Here is a 24,749-nt window from a genome sequence, read left to right as displayed (position 1 = left end):
CCCACCGTCCACCATAATGAAGGAGGCGGTAGCTGTTACTTATCTCCTCTGGGTGAGGCCCTCCTCCTCTCTCTCTGCCTCACAACCCTGACCACACACACAGTGGGACAGTCAGATCCACAGTCCCTGTCATGGTGGGTAGAAAGCTCTGAATAGATGTAAAAGAACATTGTGAGTGCAGCTGACATGCTCCGAGCCCACATGCCAGCCTGCCTCACCCCAGACCCTCAAGCAAGCCCACAAGGTCTCTCAGAGGAATTGCTCTGGGAAAGCTTCACAGCTCATGCCTCTGTACACTCCACTCTGCCCTACACGGCCAGCCCACCCTGGCCGGCGGGACAAGGCTGGTGTCAGGAAAACATGCAAACACCTCCATCAACCATTGCATGCTCTTCCCCCAAAGCCAGAATGCTCATTTCAACAAGGGAACCTCCAATGGGGCAATGGTCCAGGTGCCATGAGTCACGACTATCAGGCTTTGTGATAAGGTGGAAGGGGCCTTAACTTGGGCTTCAAGGATCTAATTCTATCTACTGTACCCTGTTGCACAACCTGAGGCCAGCCCCTCCGTATGTGTCCCCCACAAGGCTAGAAGATGGGTAGGAGGTAGCTTTAAGGTATATCAGACCACTGAAGGAGGCAGCTGGTGTTTCCAGGCCTGAGGCTTGTTTCATGGGAGGCGTGGAGAGGGCAACAGTCCAGATAAATAAGTATTGGAAAGAGAAATCAGGGGCCCTGCCAGACTGCAGCCTGGGCCAAAAGGATTACCCATAAATCCCAGGGTCCATCCACCTACTAGTCATTTCTTCCTTCCCCACCCTGAAGTCATGGGCTTCTCCATCACAACAGCTAGAGAGTTGGTCAAAGACACTGGGGCTGGGGGAGAGGAAGATGTCGCAAGGGTTGGTAAGGGTCATAGGCTGAAGAGATATGGAAGCTCCAACTGGCCCCTACTTTGAGATGAGTGGAGACCCAGAGCAGGAAGGCATCCTGTGTGTTTGCGGCAGGCTATAACCAGGTCCAGTGGCCTGTCTCCCGTGCCTGCAATGACCTTTAGGGACACCGAGCAATCTCACCTTCCACAGCCCATAAGTGATGCTTCACCAGCTCTACCACCTCCTGCCTGTCTTCAGAGAGCACGATCCCAAAGCCAGCCAGCAGGTAGGAGACATCCGTGGTGATCCCCGCCCTCACCTTCTGCACGGTAGGCACCACGCTCACCAGCAGCAGCAGGGCCACCTGGAAAAGCCCCACCATGAGGGTGGCGGGGACCAGAGTATTACACCAGGCTCTGCCACCCTGAAAAGGTGGCCAGCTGCAGCCACATGCCCCTACACTGCCCTGAGAGCGAGTTGTTCTGCCTTCAAGCAGAATGTGACGTGAATGTGTATATGGCTTTAGCCCAACAGGCCAAAGACGGGGCTGTCGTAGCTATTTCTTTACCTCTACTTGTCTATCTAAGCTTCAGAATATAAACATTTCCAATTTGGGGTCGGGTGATAATTTAGTCAGTAAAGTGCTTGGTATGCCAGTGTGAACCTGAATTCTGTTTCCCAGAACCCAGGTAAAAAACTGGATATGGTGGCTCCCGCTTATAATCCCAGCACTGGGGAGGCAGAGACAGGCAGATGCCTGGTGCTTGCTTAACCAGCCAGCCTGGCCTACGTGGCAAGCTCCAGGCCAGGGAGAGATCCTGTCTGAAAATACAAGGTGGATCAGCAACTAAGGAATGATCCTGGGGGACACACACACACATGGGTGGGTGTGAGAGAGAGATTCCAACTTTTCCATGGTAAAGAAAACAATTGAGTATGAAAGCTAGACATTCCTGGTTCAATTTTTGGCTGCCCTGGCATATTAGCTGTAAGAATATCTTGGCTGAGTCAGCTATTCTACGACTAATTTCCCCTATTTGTAAAATGAAGAGAAACCAGACCTACATCATGCCAGGAGTTTGTTTGTTTGTTGTTGTTGTTGCTTGTTTGTTTTCTGAGACAGGGTCTCCTCTAGCCCAAGCTGGCCTCAAACTCGCTTTGTTGCTCGCTGGGGATGATCCTGCACTTCTGAGCTTTGTGTCTCTACCTCTTAAGTGCTGGGATTACAGGCTTATGCTTATGTGGTGCTAGCATTAACCTAGGGCTCCATGTATCCTAGGCACTCCCTCTATCAGCTAAGCCATGGCCCGAGCCCCTGGGTGTCTGACCTGGTTTTGAGTTATGCTAAAGGTGCTGGTGATTTATCAAACACGGCAACTCACAAAGTCCTCCCAATGCGGAAAACGGATTTTATTTCTTCTATTTTACAGATGAGCTAGGTTCATGAAGGTGGAAAAACTTGGCCAAGGTCTCCCAGGAGGCGAACAACGGAGGTAGAATTTTAAGTCCGTGTTGAAGTGACTTTGTGACTTGTGAGTCATTATGTGAACCTGCTGAGGGCTGGCATCCCTCCCACAGGGTAAACTAGTGTTTCCAAGAGGCAGAACAACTGATTGGGTGGGTGGGGCACCTGAGGATCTGATTTAGGCCTGAGCTGTCCCAGGTTTTGGAGCCTGAGGACAGGGATTAAGGGACAATGGGCACTAGAAACTGCAGGACACACCTGGTAAGTGGCTGTTCCTGTCAGAGTGGCCGAGATCACCAGCTTCAAGGGCAGGCGGACTCCTGCAGTCACCAGAAGAAGGCACATAGAGAGCAATGTGACCCAGCCTCTGCCCCATCCCTTCCAGGCCAGGCCAGTGTGTCCCCTGACCAGAACTGGCTGCTGCCCTTACATAGGATGAGGGTTCTGGAATGAGCTGACCCTTCCCACCAGCTTCTCTGGGCGAAGGCTCAACCTAATCCTGGCCCTCCACTGTGCCACGTACCTGGCTGTGGAGTGTAGAGGGAGTGTTGGGAGCAGGCCCAGGCCCGAGACAGGAGGCTATGCTTGGAGGCAGGGCGGGAGCTGCAGACAGATCCAGGTAGGCTGAGCCTCAGGAGAGAGGCCTCTGCTCAAGGCCTCCTCCACACTGGGTCACTCTTTATCTTTCCCAACACCATGCCACTAACATGAACCTCTTCCACAGCCCTCATCCAGTCCCACCCTCCCACACATTGTTCCTGAGCCCCATCCCCCCGCCTACTGAGGTATGCCCAGACCTTACCATCTCTCCAGCTTCTTTGGGCAAAGGAGGGTCCTTAGATACTTCTCGGAGTAGCTGGTCTGCAGCCCCTGTGTGGACAAGTGTTGAAGTGTGTAAGACCTGCCACCAGTGGCCAGCAGTCCTTGGAACCCTGGCCTAGGATACTGGATAAATGAATGAATGGATGCCAAGTGGTTTTTGCAATGCTTCCTGATTAGGACAGTGGTGGTGGAGTGTGGGGAGGCTGACCTATGACCTATGGGGAAAAGGGTCACACCCTGGAAAGCTACATTCTCCGAAAATAAAGACCAGCCAAATTCCTACCATGGAGCCTGAAATGCTGGGAAGTTCTTTCCTAGGTCCCCTCTTAGTCAAGTCTCAGTTCTCTGGCCCCTTCTAGCCAGGACTCTCGGCCAAGGGAAGCCTGGGCCCCATGGGCTCACACTGCTCAGGACACAAGATGGTGCCAGTCTAGGGCATATACACTTGGCTCCCCTCCTGCCACAGCTTACTCCAGGGAGATCACAGGGTAATGGCATTTACCCAAGCCACATTCCAGGCCTTAAGCTGCCTGCAGTGGCAGAGGCCCGTGGGAAGGGGGATGAATCTCTGTCTCGCTCAGTGGGAAAATACAGCACAGGGTCACCTGTTGCCAAGGCAACTTGGGGACCCAGGGCAGGGGTGGGACAGCTCAAAGCTTAGCTAATTCCCCTGTGGCTTAGATCTTTCTGACTAATATCCAAAAGGATTTAATATCTTTGGAAATTTGGAGGAGAGGTTTGCCATGGAGAGGAGGTGGAGCAGGGAAAACCCTGGGAGGTGAAGGGGTCTCTAGATACATGTCCCTGGGCTACTGTGTCCTCTGAGGGACCCTAGACTTCACAGAGAGAATGTAACTATCAGAAGGGCACAAGTGGTGAGCACTTGGGAGCCTGCTGCGTGTGGATAGCACATCTGGAGCCTAACCAAGAGGCAGAGGCCTCCTGGACCAGGTAGGCCTCCTGAGGCCACAGGCTCCCCCTCTTCATACTCTTCATTTCTCCTTAGATCTAGCTCAGTGCCTACCAAAACCTCTGCTGATCTGTGACCCCAGCAGGATGCATCCAAAGGAGTAGCATCTTGGGTGGTCCTGCTCCTCAGCTTCCTGCCCTAGGTCAGCAGGCAGGCAGGGGAGCTGTTTTGTTCAAGTCCATGCTTGTGCCCAGAGAAACTCAGCCAGGCTGGGTTGCAGGGGTGTCTCACTCATCTCTCTGCCCTTGCTTTTTCCCTCCAGCCTGGGCCTTACTCACCCCACCAGGGGCCTCACACTGAAACCCTCACTCCCTAGGACATCTTGTGAGCTCTGCATCTACATTCCTATGGCTACAAACTCACTGGGTTTGCTGTTGTGTCCATCTCCCTGCCAGGCAGGGTATTCCACACGTAGGAAGTCCAAGCCAGGGGATTCTGAAGTCCCAGCACCCAGCCAGTGCCTGACATATGGGAGAGGCTTAAGAAGCCTTCTTGATAAGTTCTTAGTATTTTCAAAAATGCTCTCTCGTCATGAGCATTTAGAGCGCCCATCCCTCCAAACAACTCAACAATACTTTCTTTTTTAAAGTCATTATCTTTTGTATCCTAGGCTGGCCTTGAACTTCTCGTTCTCCTGCCTCTACCTCCCAAGTTCTGGGAGCCGCTGTGCCCAGCTTACTTGGTGCTCAGGGTCAAACCCAAGGTCTTAAGCATGATAAGCAAGCCCTCTTCCAACAGACCTCAGCCTTGTAGAGCATTTCCTATGGGCTCCATTCTGCCCCAGGCACAAGTGTGTGGGCATGAACAGCACAGCCTTACCGCTTCCATCCAGCTCTTTCCTTTGTCCACTCTTCTGCTACTCTAGCTCCTCCCTGTCCTTCAGACTCTCCCTGAACTCTGCCTCCTCCAGGAAGCCTCTTCCACTATTCACCCCCCCCCCACACACACACACAGAGCCTTGCATCTGACATCATTCAACAGTTCAGTTCAGTTCAGTTCAGAGTGAGCTTCCTGGACCAGCCCAACATCTGCAGAACTCTGCAGTCACAGGACTCTTGAATAGCTCATTGCTCCAACCCTCAGGAGTTTCAAAGAAGTGAATCCCTGAATTCAGTTCTGCTTTGCTGAGCCCCCACTCTGTACACAGCCCAATACCTTGGGGATCCAGAGTATCACACACACACACACACACACACACAGAGAGAGAGAGAGAGAGAGAGAGAGAGAGAGAGAGAGAGAGAGAGAGAGAGAAGGGAGAGAAGGGAGAGAGAGGGAGAGGGAGAGAGGTGTAATTTTAATAGACATGAGAAGGCAAGCATTAGAGCAGCCTTGGCCCACGCCCTTACCTGGGAGCCTACTCCTGTCTGATGATGGATAGTCTGTACCAGCTGCACTGGGTACCAAATGCTCAGGAATCCAAGCCCCAGAAGCAGAGGCAGGGAGGCCAGCAAGGAGTAGTACTTGTAGATCTGGACAGACAGACACTCAATCAGACCTGCCTTCTGCCTTCTTCCAGGATCCATTCCCACCCCACACAGGGCCCTGGGGATGGCCCAGGAGCCACAGTATGCCTCTGGTTCTTGGGCTTGCAGACTAGGCCACTTCCCATCTTATGCCCCAGTGGCCAAAGCAGAACCCAAAGAAGGTGGCAAAAGCTCTTCCTGGACCTCCATGGGCTCCAGTGAGGCCTGCAATCAGCCACCCACTTTCTCAGTTTCTGCAGCACACTACCAAAAACTAGACAAAAGGGGGGCTGAAGATTGCTCAGTGATTAAGACTATTGGCTGCTCTTCTAGGGGATCTGGATTTGGTTCTTAGCCCTGCATGGCAGCTGATAACTGTCCGCAACTGCAGTTCTGAGGATCTGGTGCCCACTTCTGGCCTCCACAGGTGCTGCATGGATATGATATACATACATACATACGCATGTTTGTGTGTATATATATATATGAATATATATTCGTACATTCCGACAAACACTCAAACACATTTTAAAAAATAAAAGTTAAATTTAAAAATAAACTAGACAAAGGCTCTGAAAACTTGTCTTGTGCATGCCCTAGCACCCATGTGAGAACTACCTGAGTTGGCTTCTTCCATATTCATTCATTTGATTTTTAATTCAGTGTGTTGTTCTTGAGAATTTAACATATGCCAAGCTCTAAGTGCTGAGCAATATCCAAGGCCCTTGGCAAAGGAGCTTCTTAGGTTTTGGTGTTTTGGAGGGGTGGACTTTGAGACAAGGTCGAGCTATGTAGCCCAAGTTAGCCTCAAGCTAGTAATCCCCCTGCCTCAGCATCCCAAGCACTGGTATTACAGGTGGGATCCATGATGCTTGGCTTTAAAGAAAATTCCTAATTTTCACCTTCCTGGAGAGATTGGTGCTACCAACTCCACTTGACAGGTGGGGACACTGAGTTTCAGACAAGCGACACTTCTCCCAGAGCACTTAGCACTAGGTAATAGCACCTTGCTTGTGTATTGTGTCTCTGCTTCTAGAAGCACAGCTCCCAGAAGGCATGGGCTTAACTTTAGTTTGTCCACAGGCCTGGAAATGTTTGCTGAATGAACAAAGTAGTGATTGAATGAATGAAGTGGTGAAGCTTCAAAGCCGGGTTGTCTGGCTAGAAAACCGATACACCACTGATTTTTGGTCTGGACTGAGGAGCCTCATAAACCCACCCAGTAGCCAGGGAAGCTAGTTCTGGGGTTCTGGAACTCTCCTTTGGACCCTGAGGCTATTTCCTCACTCAGCACTTGCCTCTATCTATTCTTCCTGCCCAGAGAAAAACCCAGAAACCAGGGGAGGGGTGTTGTAGCCATTGCCTTCCTTCATTCTGCCCTCCCAGGCTGAAAGCTGCTGGGGACAGGGCCCAGATCCCTGCCCCAGGCCTCAACCCCAGAGCAACCAAGCTTGACACAGGCGTAGGTTGAAAGGCATGCGATCCCAAGAATAATGGAGGGAAGCAGGGAAGCTTAGAGTGTGGACAAAGGGGAGAAGAGACCGGCAGAGTCACCCTTCTGCCCTAGATCACTGTGAGTCAGGGTTACCTTGAGGTCCTGAGGACACTCTACTCTCTGCCAGACCTGAGCACCGAAGTGGGCCCAAGACAGCACGGTACCCAATAAGTATGCAGCCTGGTGCCCTGCCGTGGCACAAGCAGCCAGAGGGTAGTAGAGGGCTGGATAGTAGAGCAGGGCCAGGAGCTTCCAGGGCCCTAGAAAGTGAAACAAATGAGAGACGCTAGAGAGAGAGAGACTCAGGACCCAGCCCGTACCCACCAGACCCTCTCCTCTCCAAGCCCCTCAGCTGTTCCAGTGCAGAAGAGCTCACTTTGCGTGGGTCTAAGCAAAGGCTCTCTGAGCCTAGCCATGTTACCTTTTGACCTCTCCATCTCTCCATCTGTGAAAAGGAAGGAACCACACAGTGTTTTAGCAAAGGCAAACCAAGAAGTGCTTACTGTGGTGCCGGAGTAAGTACTCCATGAACGAAGTACTGTTTTATCACTGCTTTCTTCTTTGACCCTTAGTTCTCTCTACTGTAAACTAGATCTATTAATATATTCCACCCTTTGTGGAGTCTGTTGATCTAAAGAGGTCATTCTTCGGCCAGCGGTACCCCCTACTGACAGCTGTTCCTGTTGCCATCACCCCCCCAGCCAACCTTAATAAACCAGGACCCCACCCTGCCCTGTCCAACCCCAGGACCTCATGCTGGATACCTGGAATGGATGCTTCGCTGAGGCTCAGGAAAGGCAGAGGGTCCTCATCAGGGAGCAACAGGCACAGATTGCTGAAGAGGACCACAAAGACAGCAGTGGACACTGTCCAGGATCGGTCCCTAGCTAAGAAATCCACGGGGCTGCCGTAGACAAGGACAGGATACCAGGAAAGCAGTCAGTCCCTGAGCCTTCACCCCCTCCACACTGTGCTCCCCAAACTGTCAAGTAGTCACTCTCCCGCCCAGAGGGTAGAGTGGAAGCCTCTTCACCATCCGTTCACTCGCTGCCAGCATGCTTGGGGAGGGCCTAGCCCCCCTCCTGAGCTGGGCACTGGGGCGAAAGGTGGTGAGAACAAGCTCTAGGTGCGCCACCCCCCGGGGGAGCTCCAGGAAACAGCCGCCTCCTCGGGAATAGATCTGTCAGTCTGCGCTGGCAGATCTTCAGAGAACACACAAAGTCATAACATCCTTGTGCAACGCCCGCCTCCCTGAGCTGGGTGTGGACCAGGGCAGAGGGCAGACAGCGGGCACGGCAGTCCCAGGCTTGCGTTCTCTGCTTCTCTACTCTGGCTCATCCTGGTGCTCTGACAGCCCCACCCTGCTTCATTCTGCTCCCCCAGCAGAGCAGACTTCTCCCTGCACCAGACTGCATCAGGCTGCTTCCACAGCAGTCCCCAGTTCCCATGGGGCTTGTGCTTGCCACCTTTTCCAATGCTTGCTGTCTCCCTCTCCATCGAGCCCACTCCTGCCTCCTCAGGATGGCACCTGGCACACTCTCTGGAGTTACAAAGCCAAAGGAAAAGAAAGCCACAGCCATGGAGGCTCTGCCGGGCGAGCAGATGATCCCGGGATAGTCCCAAGGGAAACGACTGAGCAAGCTCCTAGCTCTGCTCTACTATCCCGGGGGTGATGGCCACCCTAACTCAGGACCTGCATTCCCTTACAATCCCTTTCCCCATGTCCTGAACACTCCAGCGGGTGGATGGAGCAGCCCCTCTACCTCCTTCTGCTATACCTGCCAACCTAAGCCAAGAAAGTTGGACTGGGAGGGTTCCAGGTGGGATGTAGGTTGGGGGAAAGAGCTGTTTCTGAAATCAGAGCTGGCTCTAAAGCATCTAAGAAGTCACCTACTTCCCTTGAGGAGCTTTGTCAGCTGGGCCTCAAGTGGGGCTTTCCAGAGCCTAGCACAAACCTGGGCAGTCCAGGCCTGCGGTGAGCACAGTGTGACCAAAGCCTGCGGCGCCTCACCAGTAAGGCCAACAGCAGCAGAGCCAGGAGCTGGAGGAAGAGAGAAGAGCAGGGCTTGGGTGTCAGGCTTCCTGCACATCTGATTCCCAAGATTTGTCCTTGTAAGTCTTGAAACGCTCCTCACCCACCCAATGCAGGTGACATCTTGGGGACTGGCTAAGAGATAGCAGTCTGGGAGATTGGACTTGGTTAGCCCTTCTGGTTTGAGATCCCTGTGGGGAGAATTCCCAGATAACCATCCCCAGGGGCACTAGGTCTCCAGCACCATCCCAAACAGGAGCATGAATCCCTCTACCTGGACTGGCAGCATGTGGAAAGGCAGGTCGGACTTACCGACAGTGAGGCCAGGCAGGCATGGTACAGGACAGGCGGTACACTAGGCCGGCAAGGGGGATCCACCCTGTGGGGCAAACGATCCACAGGTTTAGCTGGATCTAGGGTTCAAGGCGTTTCCTCATGAGGAAGCCTCACCAGCATCCCCCTCAGCCCCTATCCAGCCTGCTCAGTTCTACTTTTCAGGGTCAGTCTGACCCCCATACTCCCGAATTGTGCTGGCTCTGGGGCGAGAGGCAGGAAACTCTTGGGAGTGTGCAACTTGATCTGAATATCCTTGCTCACAATTCCTATCCTCCAAGGTCCTCATCCATCCACCTTTGGGGAACTCCCATCTGCTTCTAGCCCCACAGACCCCTTTGCGAAGCAGAGGATGAACACACCACCTGAATCAAGCAATCTAGCGTTTAGTCCTGTCTGATTTGCTTCCGGTGCCTGATTCATCCGGGATTGGAAGGGTCCTTTCTCTCTTCCCATTCCACCTCATTGAGAGTGTTAGTGTAGAGAGAAACAGGTTGCACACGGCACAGGGACGCTTGGCCAAGAAAATAAATGTGGTCAGAAATCCAGGCCATAGAGTTCTCCATGTCCTGTGCCTGCTGAGCTGAACACACTAAATGAAGTATCCCTTTTCCTAATCACCACAGAGGCTCCCTGGGGGCTGGCAGAGGTCCTACTCTGAAGGTAGTTCAGAAGGAAGCCAGTGGAAACAAAGGGTTCAATGAGGGCCACAAAAGAGGAGGCTTCCACCATTGGGTCATGTGGCAGAGAAAGCCTGAGACTAAAGATGGGTTAGCAAATAGGCTGGGTGCCAGGGCTGATGGTTTTCTAGCCTGCTCAGCTTGGATCTGAGAGCTGGAGGGAGGTTTTATGTGAGTGAAGCCTGGGAAGATGGGAGTGTGGTGTGTGGGAGGGAGAGCTGTGGGAGGAGAGTGGAGTTGGGGGTGGGGAGTAGGGAAAGGCTGAAACTGAAAGAGGTCTATGCCATGGCTTGGTTTTCCTTGCCAGGAAGCTAAGCCACCCTCCTCCTAAGCACCTGCCTGCTGTATAGCAGAGAGCACCAAAGGTGTGTGCAGAGCCCTGGGATCAGCTGTGTCAGCCTCCCCGCTCCGTCTGTCTTTCTCTCAGGACTTCCTGAGCTCAACAGTGAGGTGGAGGGGTCAAGTGGGTCTTTCCTGTACCATCTCTAGCTCCAGCAAAGCTGCTCCCATAGCCAACATGCCTGCCATGCAGGAGTGTAGGGGATGGAGATCCTGTGTGAACTTGGGTCTTGCTGCCTCCCACACCCAAGCGCAGTGTGTGGGATGGGTGGGGCTCTGACCAGCCCCAGGGCTTTGGGAGGCCCACTCAAGTCCCTGAACCCTTCTCAGTGTCTAGTTCCTGCTCAGCCCAGGGCTTCCATCCTTGCCAGGATGGGGACACAGCACACTGTCCCTGGAGTAGCTTGGGCTATTTTCTCATAAGCCCACATCAAACTAGAAGCCACTTCAACCCTGGAAACCTTACTTACAGCCCTTTCTGAGGAAACTCTGGTCCTCACTGAACATAGGCTCCTGGCTGACACCTTAGTTTAGTGTGTTCACTGGTGATGAGCGAGGACTCAGGCTTTGTGTCATTGGCCAGGAAGAATAACATAGCCCTTACCGTGGGTAGGGCAAAGAACTCCCTCAGGAGAGATACGGGCGCTAAAGAGTGTAGAGAGGAGAGAAAGTTCTACCAGGCTTCTGAGAAATAGTTGAGAGGAGGGCAAGTCTTCATTGTCAGCTTGACTGCAGTAAGAAATGCCTAGGGATCAGTGAGGCACTCTCTTGGTATGTCTGAGGTTGTTCCAGAGGAAATGAACAGAGGGGAACAGGCCCTTCCTGAATGTGGACAGTATCACCCCCTGGGCAGAGCATTAGCATTCATCTGGCTCTGTTTCCCTATTGCCCAGATGTGAGCAGCACCTACTGCCTTGCCCCTGCTGCCATGGATGGACTGTGTGCTCTCCAATCAGGAGCCAAGCAATCCCTCTCTCCCTAAAGTTGGAGAGTGTGCAACTTGTGCTTCTTGTGGGGTATCGGATTCGAGCAGTGAAAAGGTACGCTTTCCGGGGCTTTGGGGCTTCAGTTGGACAGGTCAGCCTCTCCACAGGAAAAGAAGGGAAGAGGCAGTCCTGGAGTGTGGGAAGGGTCCAGGTAGTAAGAAAGCAGTATGGCTGGCACCAGACAAGTCTTTCCGGAGGAAGACCGTGGCAAAACTAAAGCTGGCGTGGGTAGACACTGAGACGCTGTAGAGCCCATCTGCACAAGGCAAGCAGGGGCCTCAAGCTTGGAAGCCTGTGGCTGAGTGCAGTCCGACCCTGGCCCCACCCGAGCTCTGCCCTAGCATGCAGGGGCGCACTAAGGTACAGAAAGTCTGCGTCCTGGAACACTTCAAAGCTTTGATGTCGCACACCCCTGGAGTGTCTGACTCACATGGAGAGGTGAAGCCGAGTTCATCTAGAGAATCCCCTGTACTCAGCTTCCCCTTCTCATCTTTGGGGGAGGAGGGAAAGAAGTGGGGTGGGTGGCTAGACTGTTTTTTTTTTCCTAAATAAGTAGATTCTGATAATCCCCTTCTCACTACCGGCTGACCTCTCCCCAGACGCAGTCCCCACCATACACGCACCTTATTCTGAGATTACACACAGATCCCCAGCAACCCAGCTGGTTCCAGGCACCTGGCCTCCAGCCTGTGCCCAGCTTGGTCCCTGACCCTCACAAGGACACAATTTCTGATTGGGTCCTTACCCCAAGTTAGGAGCAAGGTTTCCTTGGAGAGCCTAGGCCCCTCCTCTAGTCCCTGTCTGCATAGCTTAACTTGGGAGCCTGGGGGAGGGAGAGCCACAGCCTTGCTGACCACAGGCTTCTGCAGGTGGCCAGAAGCCTAAGTCCTCCAAACAACAGCTTTTTCCCTCAGGCCAGGGTGGGGCCTCAGTCCCTGCTGGGTGACCCCAACCAAGCCAGGCTGCAGTCCTGTCCTCTGGGGAAGGACTTGAGCATTTTTCCTTCTCCAGTTTCAAATTTTAATGGTGAACAGATGTGCACACATCTGGCTTAGTACCACCCTTCCACCCCATCTCACCCCACCCCCACCCCTCTCCCTCACCTTCCTGCTCTTCAAACCCTCCAATGGAGCAGAAGCCGGGAACAATAATGGAGAGCTGAGCTCCAGGTCACAAGAGGCAGCTGGCCCTAGAGCAGAGGAGTACTACGCCACAGAAAACCCCAGCTCCTCTGCCAAGGTGCCCAGACTAAACACACATAGGAAGGGTCTAGGCCAAGAATTCTCAGGACAGTCATGGGGTGAGGGTGAGCTGAACTGCCTGCACACCCTCCCTGGGCTGGCCTGTGCACTTGCTCCAACAAGACCTCCTATCCCTCCACACCTCCCTAAACTGCACTCAGAGTGGTCCAGAGATAACGGTGGGCCACAGTCTCTCTCAGCGACTCCTCAGGTTTTTCTGACTCTCCCCTCTTACAAAGCCCTGCGTATAAACCCTATACCAGTCACCAAAGAGGTCTGTGACCCCCTCACTGCTCCCCATCCTGGCTGGCTATGGGCCAGATGGCCTCAAGCCCTTCCTAATAATGGCTCAAGAACTGTTGTCCTCAAAAAGTCTGAAGCCCAGAGAGGTTGTGCCCTGCCTCACCTCACACAGCAGATAAACAGGAGTGCCAGTCTCAGACACTAGCCCAGAGTGTCTCTGCCTCTATCCTGGCAACCTCTCTACCATAACCCGCTCTGATGGCTGACTGAGCCAAATGCCACACTTACCCTTCTGGCTGCACCTCCTCAGGCTCCTCTATGTACCAGTTGCTGTCATAATCTGTCACCCCAGAGGAGGTCTGGCTTCCATTCTCGGCTGCCTGGGACGCCATGCTCCAGCTCTTCTTCCTTGACCCCAGACAAGGGTGAGACAGAAAGAAAAAACAAAGGGCATACAAATGTGAAAAGAGGCTTAAAAGAAAAAAAAAAAAAAGGAAGAAAGAAAAAGAAAGAAACCCTGAAACAAAGGAACATTTCTTTTTAATCCTAAAAGTTACTTTTTTGCTTTTAGCTCTCTGGGAAAAGTTGTCTGGGACCGCAGGTCAGGGGAGGGCTGGGAAAGGGGTGCACAAAGGAGCCTCCTCTTGAACCCCCTCCCGGTCTTGCTCAGTCTGGCAGTATCCTCCCGCACCCCTGGAGTTTCAGGTTCTCGCTGGGGCACCTAGTGGGCCAACTGACCTGTTACCACTTTCCAAGATTTCCCTCGTGCAAACTGCCCATAGAGACCCCTTCCTTCCCTGTCTCAAGCCCACCCAGATGGACCCATGGACAGAATAGAAAGGGGGACCAAGGAGGAAGGAGCCGCAGAGATGAAAGGGTGGGCGGGCTGTGGCCGGCTCCACTTGGTCTGTCCCACAGCTGGGCTCCCCACCCCTCCAGCTCTGGGGTCCAGCCCAAGCCCTCCCCGTTTTGCCAAAGCTCCCCTGAGACCATCCCCCCAGGCTCCCCTTTGCCCTGGCCAGCCCCTTTACCTTTTCAGCCTCAGTGCTGGGAACACACCATAATTCTTGATGAGACCCCACAGATGGAAGGCTGCTAACCATGTCTACCTCTAGCACCTGCCCCAAGCTCTCCTGCGTAGGCAAAGCCCCTCTGCAGAAGCCAGCATCGTGGCATTTCGGGAAACACCCTCCTGGGGCTGGCCACAGAGGCAGGGAGGGAACCTATCCACATGGTCTCCTAAGTATGTATGAGAGAGAACACACGTGTTGCACTAGTAAAACCTTTTTGTTCTTAAGACTTGATTTCACAAGAAGATAACTCACCCCACAGGCGGAAATGAGTCCTTCAAACTCAAACCAGACCTGCGAGAAGATGAGCCTCGCCTGCCTGCTGCCGTTCGTTCGTGCTCCAGCCCTGGCGAAGGGGTGAGGGTTTTCCTATCCTCCCAGAGGAACTAGACCCCTGGCTGCCCCCTCCCTTCCCTGACCCAGCCTGTAGGGAGGAGCAAGAGGCAGACAAAGCAGAGAGCCCTTCTCAGCTCAACCTGACACTCAGAGGCTCTCAGTCCTCAGTACTCCACAGGGGACTTGGGCCACAGCCTTGCCCAGATAGGCTTTAAAAGCGTTTTTATTACGTTTATTTATTTAGTGTGTGTGTGTGTGTGTGTGTGTGTGTGTGTGTGTGTGTGTGTAGTTGGGGGCTCAGCATATGCCACGGCAGAAGACAAGTTACAAGAATTGAGTCTCTCTGTCTCCATCATGTGGGTCCTGGGGAGGACAGAATACAGGTCACTGGGCCCTGGTGGCAAACACCTTTACCCCTGGACCCCCCCCACCTTCTTTTAAAGACACATTCATTCATTTATTCTTTCAAACAGAAACTTACTAACCACCTACTAGGTGCCAGTACTGCTATGGATTCTGGGACTAGAGGAAGCACGGTTCAGAGGACTTAGCCTACTAACATGTTTAAAAAACCTTCAGAGCCTGAGGGTCGCAGTGGGGAGGCATAGGCGAGCTGTGGGAGTAAGGAGGATTCCTGAGGAAAATCACCTTTGGGTGGAGCTCTGAAAGACACCAGCTAGTCACCACACAGCCAAGAGGAGCTTGCTTGTTCTCTATAGAAGGAAACTCCAGAGTGAATGCCCAGGGTAGACAGAGCCTCAGCCTCACAAGCTCCCCTCTGTGCCACTAGCCAGGGATAGGGCCTAACTATCCCATGAACCTTCACTGCCTCCTTCCCAAATGTCCTGTCTTCCTGGAAGAAGGCTCTGACTTCCCACTCATCCCACAGAGGAATTGCTGAGATGGAGCTTTCTCAGACACAGCTCAGGAGCCAACACCGAACCATCTGATCTCAGGGTTGAGGCAGATGCTGCCCCTCAGGCCTTCAGTAAGCTCCCCGGGGACAGGGCCCTACCTCTCTCTCTCCCTCCCCTGCTCTCTCTCTTTCCCTTAGGACAGTGCCTGGCTCCAAGATCACAGAGACTGTAGGAACCAGCTGGCAAAAACACTCTTTGCTTTAGTGGCTCTTCTTTACTCATGGTCCTGTGTCCTAGGTTGCAATGTGCCAGGCTTGCTCGAGCCCTCTGCTCCAGTGACAGAGCCTAGCATGCCCTTCACCTCTCAAGGGTCACAGACACTCAGCCTAGAGAGCAGTCGACCCCTGTGTGATACCTTTAACAAAGAGAGCTTGGTGCTAGGTGGTGGCCAGCTGCCTGAACGAGACAGACACTCCTGATTGGACACCTCTACCTCCAGCCTTAGAGGCGTTCCCTGCTACCTCCCAAGTCTTGTTAATTCACTCATTCCAATATCTTATGTGGTAGTTCTGTCATCATGCTGATGACATAGGGTCATCTTGTGAGATTTAACACAGAGAGGTAGAAAGGGACAGTTTACCATGAACCATCAGAGCTGAACAGAAAACACAGTGGGGAAAGGAAAGAGAGAGACAGGCAGTAAGGAGCCAGCTAGCTCTACACAGACTAAACCTGAAGGGAGGGGGGATAGGGACCATATCAGGCTGCCTGAAGAAGCCTCTGTCCACTCAAGGATGAACCCATGTAGATAGCCCCTTGCCAAAGCCAGGCATGGTGGTTACCCCACCTCTCTGTACCAAATCTGCTCCCCAAGAGAACTTTCTACAATTGCTGCCCCGTATCTCAAAACACCACCTCCCTTTTCCCTAGGGAGGCGCAGTGGCCACCTTGGTGGCAGCCCTACCTTTCTGGCAGGGATTAGTAAAGTATGAACTTGGTCTCTCTCTATTGGCATGCACCCAGAATCGGCACTCGGGTCAGGGCCTGCGGCAGAGCAGCACTAGCAGAGGAAGCAGGACAGGTTCCCACATGGCAGCGGGTAGGAAAGGTTCAGGAGAGGCAGTCTAGCTGTGCTCAAGTGTTGCTTCTGCCCCCGAGGCCTTGAGTGGAGCTTTAACCCCTTGGGCCTTAGCCCCACCTCTGCGACACCCAGCCTACAGATTCTTCTATTGTGGCTTCTCCCCCAAGACTGTCTTCAGTGACTTCATGGCCTGAGAATGTGGAGGCACCACACTAGACTTTGTTGTAGCAAGCATATCAAAACATATCAAAGCCACAGAGCCTGGCTCTGGCTAGTCAGCAGGCCTCCGCCCCACGCCTTCTATCTATCCTCTGGTTCTACTCCGGTGGGGCCGGAGGAAAATCAATGGGTAATGGGTGACCATGTGCCTCCAGCTAAAGACAAACCCACTTCTTAAACCCAAGGTTCTTCCTCAGCCTGAAACAGGAACAGAGTGGTCCTCCCACCTGCAAACCAGAGGACTGCGCTGAGAAATTTAAAAAAAATATACATATCATCTAGCCACGCAGGCGAGCTGATAAGGAGAATGGCTGGGAGCCTAGGATGCTAAGATGCCCTTGAAGGATTTCAGCAAAGTCCTGGGCAATAGGCTCCTAGGAGCTGGCTCCCTAGTGGCCCATGCACGCAGAACAGCAGCAGCTCTTCTGCCCTCAGGATGCGGTGCTGGAGAGAAGAGGCAATTGGAAGAAAGAACTGTAGAGACCAGAGGAGAATGGAGAGGAAGGGAGGAAAAGGCCATCTTAGGAGCTTCCTGGCTGAGGGGATATGGAATAGGGCCCTGAGGTCAGAGACGTCAGTCTAGGCATGGCCTCAAGAACAAAGTGTCTTAGGAAGCTAAGAAAGGGAATGCAAGAGACAAAAAGAGCACAGAGCGAGGGAGGGTAAAGCACCCTCCTACTAGAGCCTGTATGAGCCTTGGTGACTGAGATGAGACTGATGCCAAAGTGCCAAGACCTCATCCAGATAACTCCATTGTCCATCTGGGCCTGGTGGGGAGAAACCTTGGAATGGAGCTGGTCCTTGAAAGCTTTGGGTTAAGGCTTCCTTCCTCTTGGTGTTTTTGTTCAAGTTGATTAAACCTGAGGAATGTTTGTGTCCAGGAATAGAGGCTCACGTGGGTGCCTGTGGTTATCAAAATCTTCAAAGGACAAAGTGCTAAGCCCAGAAGGAGCCAACAGCAACCTTCAAGGAATGAGGGCAGCAGCATCCTCAGAACCCCGAAAGGACCCCCAGAACTCTAAGGGCCTGCCAAGATCTCAGCAATATCTCTTACATGTTAGGAACTCCACAATAAACCCCAGAACACCAATACTTCCTGTGGGGACCCTCAGAAACTCACAGGCACACAGACTCACTGAAAACAAACAAACAAACCCAGGACTTCAGCCTGGGGAGGAGTAGGAAGAAGGTCCAATCCCTGTGAGCAGCAGCCAGAGCCCACAGACCCCCAACACCTGCCATCTTCCTATCCCTTGTACTCTAAACCCAGCAACATGCTCCAAGTCCTACAGCACCCAAAACTCAGCTACACCCCAATCCCACAGAAAGATACAGGGCCCATGGGGTACTTCATTCTATTATGGAGCTGGCTGATGTCCACACCCCCAGAGATCGTGCAGGTAAGCAGAAAGGCTTCTGCAGCCCCAAGAAAGCAGGGCATTAGGGGTCTGCCCATCTGTACAGATGTACATACACACACACACACACACACACACACACACACACACATACACACATCAAACAAACCCAGAACTCGCAGCACACACAGGGGCCAAACTATCTTGGCTCCACAGAGTGAGCTGAGAAGCAGACTTGTTGGTTGCCAAGCTTGAAAGAAGGTAAGTGTGGGTGTTCTTTCTCTTTCTTCCTCTGCCAAACAGGAGGGTCAGAGCATCATGGGATGCCTCCCGGAATTCTGTGCCTCCTCACCTATAGCACCTCTTGCTAGGTGGGGCAGAGCAGGCTAGCTGGATGTTCCAGCGGAGGGGCCTGCCCTCCCTCTCCCAGAAGGAGAGGAAGGTTGGGGCAGACCATGGGTGACGATGGAGAGCTCAATCTGCTCAGGGCAAAGACAACTTTCTTACTCTGAGGAAATAATGAGCCTCCCTTTAGGCGAGACAATGCTGGCGGCATCTAGTGCTACACAGGCTTCAGATTTGGAGTGACACAAATACCATGAAGACTGCACGGCTGTAAGGGCATAGGAGTCTGCTTTGCCGTATGTCCTCCCTGGGTGACACCACCACGGTGAGGCCTTGAGAAGCAGGCTTAGAGCTTTGTGCTGGCAGAACTCCTACCTGCCACAGGACAGAAATTGGGTCCTGCTCTGAAGTGACTTTTGAGACATGGTCTCTCTCTCTCTTCAAGCTCCCATTCACTTCCCAGTCCCCTGCCATGCCAACGGTTGCAATCTGGTCCCTCCCGAAAAGAATGGCCCACCCTCTGTTTTCACCCCTCATACCTCCACCAGTCTACCTAACTTTCCAGCTTGGCTCCAGCCCACTTCACCTTGAAAGCTTCCTTGATTTCCCCTTCTGTACCTCTTCCACTTCCTCGACTGATCTGGGGAGACACAGAGTTCTCCTGGCCAACTAGAGCCTTTTTTGCTGAGTCTCAGCCCTGCTAGATCTGGGATCCCTGAGACTAGCTGGTTATGAGACCACAGTAGCTCTCCGGAGCAGGGTCCCCACACCTGCCTTAAGAGCCACTGTTTGATCTCCCAGAAAGCAGCCCCTTCCCAGCCCTAGACGTACCCGCCCCTTCATGCCCCCAGACCTCTTTCCTGCAGTGCTGGGATCAGAGGGGCCAACCCCTTCTGTCCAGCTCAGCTCTGTGCCCCTGAGCTGCTGGGGCCCCACACAACACACAAGGCAGCAAGTCTCCTGTGTTGGAGTTTCTCCGCCCCTAAACCATTTGCCTGAAACTTGATCCCCTTGGCCCTCAGAATCACCCCCACTGGAAAAACCAGGGCTTTGATGGCTGAGTTTCCCCAGCTGCAGCTATGGGTAGCTCAGGGACCCCCCCCCCCACCTACCCTCATTTGTCATCATCCATCACTCCCAGGAGGCCATCGCCTGATGAATTGTACTGAGCCCAGCCACCAGCTCAGCTTTTAATAACTGATCAGCGTCCTGCTGCTGCCCAGCTGGGCTGAGGGCCCTAACCATGGGGTAGGGAGGAGGGGGACCACACTTTGATGGAGCTGGAATTTCTGGTATGAGCCATTCTAAGGGGAAGCCGAAGAGACCCTCCTCTTCCACACATCACAAAGAGGCTGCAGCTCTGTGTCACTCTTGTCATCCTAGCACATTTCTACACACTCCCAAGGCAATGGGGACACCACCAGATCCCCAGTACTTGTACCCCGCTCACTATACTTATCTTTAAAAGGTGCCCTGCAGGGAAGCAGCTGCCTGGGGCCCAGAAAAAAGTGCCTAGGAGTTGCCAATCCCTTTCCTGGGGCAGGTTGAGTAAGGAAAGAACAGATGAGAGCTAGGACAAGAAAGAGTCCTGCTTCTCAGGAGGAAGACCTAGAGAGCTTGAAAATGAAAGTTGTTGCAGTCAGTCAGGGTGGGCGGCCTGGGGACAATAGGCTCTCAGTGGCCCCAGGAGAAGAGAGCAGGAGTGTGGACGATACCCAAGGGTGAGGTACACAGCTGCCTAGCAGGAGAGAGGCAGAGAAGGAACACAAACAGCCAAGGCTGGGACTGGGCGCTGACGGCCCCTTCTTGGGGAGACCTGTTGGTAGGTAGACAGGATTAAGCCATCTGCCAAAAGAATCGCCTTTGCCAGCCTTACTTTCAGGGAATGTGAAGCAGCTTTCGCAGATATGCAGACAAGAAGCCCAACACTGTTTACAACACAGAAAACTAAACTAAACTAAACTAAACTAAAAGCAGTAAGCCCGGTATCCATCATAATGCTTTGATAGTCTACAGTAATGGACAATTTCACTGTGATGAAGAATGTTCTTCCCAATACGGCAGATTCCAAGACACACTGCCCAGTAGTTGGTGACAGAGCCATACAGAAATCACCAGTGTACTTGGCTGAGGTCATAAAAGGTGAATCTGGCAGGCATACAGCAAACTGTTCAGAGTGGTCACACTGCTGCCATGTGATACAGGCAGGCTCTTGGTCTCCTGGATAAAGGAATTTTTAAAAAGACACAGAGGTAACTTGAGGACTATTTGTTAGAATCAGGGAAAAAGAGAGCCTGAAAGCCTGATCTTAGCAGCTGGGGGTGGGAGTGGGGGGTGGGAAAGAGAAGGGAGTAGAGAGGCTGGGTGTTGAGAATTTAGAGATCAGAAAGCCAAAAGGTTCAGCTATGAGTCTGAACTTCAGCATGGAGGGGGGTGGGGCTTTGAGGTGTAGAAAGATGGGTCTCACTGAGGAACAGTTATGCCCCCATTTCCTTCTCTGTTACCTAAAGGTCTTCCTTAGGTTGAATATAGGATTTTTTTTTTCTTTAACACACGAGAGGTAACAGTCCCAATAGGGGAGGCAGTGGCTGTCTTCCACTGACCACCAAGCAAACCATTTGTAAAGAGAGTTACCAGCCATCAGACATGCCAGTTCAGGTGTCAGAGGATATCCATGTATTGGTGTCATGTGTCCTAAATGGTGCCTGAGAAGCAGATGGCTGCGGGGAGGGGGGCTTTCTTGTTCTGTTTCTTCCTGCATGCTTCACCTTCAATGCATGGGGGAGGGGTGAACCTAACAGAAGGTTTTACTGGTTGAAAATCAATGCTTTAAACTTTTTTCACATGTATAATCTTTTAATAAGTAAAAGGAAAGTGTAAGGATGTGCTGAAGCTTTATGTAGGTAAGAAGCTGGGGCAGCATGTAGCTGCATTGAGTGGACTCCACTCTCAGGCAGTGTTGTTTGATCCCCAGACTCCCTTGCAGCTAGATGCAACCCTAAGACTAACTATTAGTCTATTGAGCATAACCCTTAGGACACGTTCTTAAGAGAGGCTAAAAAAGCTGGATCTCAAAAAGTCTTCTGGGACTGTAAGGCAAACATCATGAGTTAAGTAGAACAGAGCAGTAAGCTGCAAAGATGGAGGCTAAGCTGAGGCTAGACCATAATGTGAATAGTCTGTCATGTGGTTCCATGATCTATCACAGCCAAAGGAGAGTTAACCACAGAGATCACATAATGTGGCAGGTCAGTAACTGAGGGAGAAATTAGGTCAGAGATTCCTACTCAATACCTCCCCATCCCCATTTCCCTTACAGAACACTGCTCCATCCCTGGGAACATCCCTTCCTATAACTTGGGCTTGCTCCGCTCTAGAGTTAGGAGACCCACACCGGGATAAGGGGAAGAGCCCTTCAGTTCAGTAACCCAAGTGGCCAGCAGCTTGTCTGCTCACTGTCTGTCCATCTCTAATAGTAAACTTGTTTTCCTTCTCATTGTCTTACCTGGCTGTCTGTCCCTGTCCATCAGTCCCTCCATCCCATCTTTCTGTCTCTCCTTCCTTCCCTCTGTAAGAAATGCCAGATATGCGTCTTCTCTATCAAACACTACAAAACTTGTATTTATGACAAATAATTCAAGTTTTTTTATCTTCCCACTTTGTAAGACTTCTAGGCAAATGTTTTACTGTCCCATATACACTGTGCAGTAAAATCTTTGTTTACACAAAGGCCAGCTGCTGTATTCCAGGAGTTTGATGGCCTGAAGCAAGTGACTTCCTCCCCTTCCATTATTTCCAGTGTGCCAGTTCTTTTCAGACTAGCCAATTGAATTAAGACTGTGAGGTCAGACCCCAGCCAAAGGGGGAAAGACACAGCCATCACCTGATTAGAATAAAAACCAGTGCACTTCCTGTCTCAATGTGTTTGATCTTCTGAGCTCACCCTCTTGATCAAAAGTACTTTGCTTTGTCCAGACCCTTCAGTTGGAGTGGTGGTCTCCTTCTTTGTTCCCAAACGTATTTCTATCTCCTCTCATCTTTACTTTATTTATAAAATTTGTTCCTCAGGCTGGCCTTGAACTTGCATCAGTCCTCCTGACTGCCTCCTGAGTGCTAGGATTACATGTGTAAGCAATTATGCCTGTTTTAGGATATGTCCTTGTCTTTCCTTTTTTATGTGAATGTGCATGTGTGCATCTCTCCCTCTCCCTCCCTGTCTGTGTGGGTGTTCATGTGTGTATAGGTGTATGCAACTTCAGGTGTCATTGTCAGCACTGCTGCCCACCCCCATGACAGTGCCTGTCATTGGCCTGAAGCTCACAATTAAACTAGGTTTTCAGGGATCTCCCACCTCTGCCTCCCCAGTGCTAGGAGTACTGGTGCATGCCATCACATCCATCATTTTTATGTGGATTCTAAGGATCAAATTCCAGGGCCTCTCTGCAAGACAAGCACTTTACCATGGCCTAGTCCATCATGCCTCACCTCTCTAACCGGTTTTTGCCTCAGTCTGTCTCTAACACACACACACACACACACACACACACACACACACACGCATGCACAGCTCCTCCTTTCCTCCCTATGAAATTTGCTTCTTCCTCCCAAAAGTTTCAGCCCCAACTTGCCTCCATCTGCCCCAGGTCAGGCCAGCTCCCCTGGTAGCCCCCTCCCCCAGCTCCTGCTTAGTTCTGCAGTTTACCTGCTTTGTCTGTCGGGAGTTCCTGGAGGCCTGGAGTCCACAGGGTCCCAGTCTACATTCACAAGCCAGCTAGCCACCACTGGATCCCAGAGCCTGCTTGGCGTCCCAGCAGTCCAGTCAGACTCCCAAAGGCTAGTGCTGCTGAGTTTGCCAATGAGCTTGCCCTCCCCTTCCCCTCCCACCACCCCTGGAACTTTAGCCTTCAGAGGCAAAGCTGATGATGAAGGGGTTTGCAGGGGTGATCTCCAGGGTCCCTGTGAGCCCCAGCTTACTTGCACAGCTCCTATCCTGCTAAAGCCATGGCCAGAGGATTTCAGGAATGTCCATGTCACCCTTGGTTTGCTCAGTGTTGAGCTCAGAGAGAGGGGGGCCTCACTCTGAGGGGAAAAGGCTCACAAGTACCACACAGAAGACAGTTTCCAGGTAGCCAGCCCCTCTGTGGTGGGAATGGACCATGCTTCTATAATAACTGGGCCTTTGCCACCTATTAGCTGAGTGATTATAAGTTCAAACCCTACGAGCTGGGCCTCAGTTTCTCAGTCTGTGATGTGAAGATGGACTAGTTGCCATGCTTTGCTCTGCAGTCCTGATACACTCTGAGCCAGTGACAGACCTGAAGAAAAGAATGGGCTTGAGAAGGAGGAAAGCTTTGGGGGTAGCTGAGGGTGTGTGTGTGTGCAGGATGCAGGCCTATGGGGAGGTGGGGTGATCTAGGGTCCCACAGCCCGGGCATCAGGAGACCTGAGCCCACTCACCTGTCCTCTCTGTCTCGTTTCCTCTGCTGTGGAAGGGGATGAGTATCTCGGCCACAGATTCCAGCAACTTCCAGAGGACTCTCAGATGTGCCTGCTTTTGCTAAGAACTCAGCTCTATGCAGAGGCTGGGAGTGGGTGGGTGGAGAGGGAGTGGGAAGTAGGTGCCTGGAGATGGGGGCCTAAGAGCCCTCAGGAGCCCAGGGGTGCTGGCAGGGAGGCTGAAAAGAATCATTGTGGGAAACAGGAAGAGGCCTTCTGAGGTGGCTAATTACAGACCCAGGCTCCTCCAGACCCCATCGGCCTCTGAGTGCCCATTCTTCTCCAGAAGAAAGGAGAGTCCAGCGCCCCATTAGGGCTTTCGTGCTGGGGCTGCAGAAGGTGCCTTGGAGGCCGGCCTTCTGAGACTACCGGTTCCCTCCACCTTTTTCCACATAAGCAACCCAGGACAGCCTCCCCTGAGGTCTGAACCTTTTGAAAGCTGTCAAGAATGGGAGTCCAGACCTGTCTTTCCATGCATGGTTGGACTCAGTTTCCCCAAGTAAAATGTGGGTGCCCTCCAGTCGTGGTGGCATGCAAGATGCCATGACCACCTCTGCAGAACTGAGGCTAGGGCTCTTCTGAAAAGCCTGAGCCTCAGGAGGTCCTACCCCTGTCCTGCTGCCTAGTCCGTCACAGCTTCCCTCCCTTCTGGGCACAAAAGCTCTTTACTTCTCATAGATGGAACCCAGATGACATAGCCACAAGTAGGAGCTGAGCTCTGTGTACTTTCTTCTCAGTGCTATTACTTAATGTGCCTGGGTGTGTTGACCGCATGTGTGTCTGTGTGTCAAGTGTACGCAGAGCCCACAAAGGCAGAAGAGGGTGTTGGATTCTCTGGGGCTGGAGCTTCAGAGGATTGTGATTCCCATGTGGGTGCTGAGAATCAAACCTGGGTCCTCTGGAACTGCAGCCAGTACTCTTTTTTTTTATTAATTAATTTATTTATTATGTATACAGTGTTCTGCAGGTATACCTGCAGGCCAGAAGACAGCACCAGATCTCATTATAGATAGTTGTGAGCCACCATGTGGTTGCTGGGAATT

At 52.3% G+C, this 24,749-nt stretch overlaps 1 protein-coding gene across 5 annotated transcripts in view; it reads right to left on the bottom strand.

The window, feature by feature from the left end:
* The window catches only part of Stra6 (signaling receptor and transporter of retinol STRA6), a 31,319-nt gene extending 7,554 nt beyond the window's left edge, over window positions 1–23,765 (bottom strand). The window contains exons 1-12 of one of the 5 annotated variants that reach the window (XM_021647668.2): window positions 23,668–23,765; window positions 13,233–13,352; window positions 9,435–9,501; window positions 9,046–9,131; window positions 7,855–7,994; window positions 7,512–7,535; window positions 7,184–7,350; window positions 5,479–5,601; window positions 3,143–3,210; window positions 2,864–2,943; window positions 2,599–2,660; window positions 1,077–1,239 (exon numbers count right to left, since the gene is read on the bottom strand). In XM_021647668.2, the coding sequence (XP_021503343.1) occupies window positions 1,077–1,239; window positions 2,599–2,660; window positions 2,864–2,943; window positions 3,143–3,210; window positions 5,479–5,601; window positions 7,184–7,350; window positions 7,512–7,535; window positions 7,855–7,994; window positions 9,046–9,131; window positions 9,435–9,501; window positions 13,233–13,336 (1,084 nt within the window). In that variant the 5' untranslated portion in view covers window positions 13,337–13,352; window positions 23,668–23,765. Of the gene's footprint in view, window positions 1–1,076; window positions 1,240–2,598; window positions 2,661–2,863; window positions 2,944–3,142; window positions 3,211–5,478; window positions 5,602–7,183; window positions 7,351–7,511; window positions 7,536–7,854; window positions 7,995–9,045; window positions 9,132–9,434; window positions 9,502–13,232; window positions 13,353–13,682; window positions 13,819–13,975; window positions 14,379–23,667 lie in introns of those variants that run through there. The other 4 variants (XM_021647669.2, XM_021647666.2, XM_021647667.2 and 1 more) reach the window with 4 other exon arrangements.
* Between the last annotated feature and the right edge of the window lie 984 nt (window positions 23,766–24,749).

This window comes from Meriones unguiculatus, chromosome 1 (assembly GCF_030254825.1).
Source record: "Meriones unguiculatus strain TT.TT164.6M chromosome 1, Bangor_MerUng_6.1, whole genome shotgun sequence".
Taxonomy (NCBI): domain Eukaryota; kingdom Metazoa; phylum Chordata; class Mammalia; order Rodentia; family Muridae; genus Meriones; species Meriones unguiculatus.
This window is presented reverse-complemented; position numbering and strand designations above follow the sequence as displayed.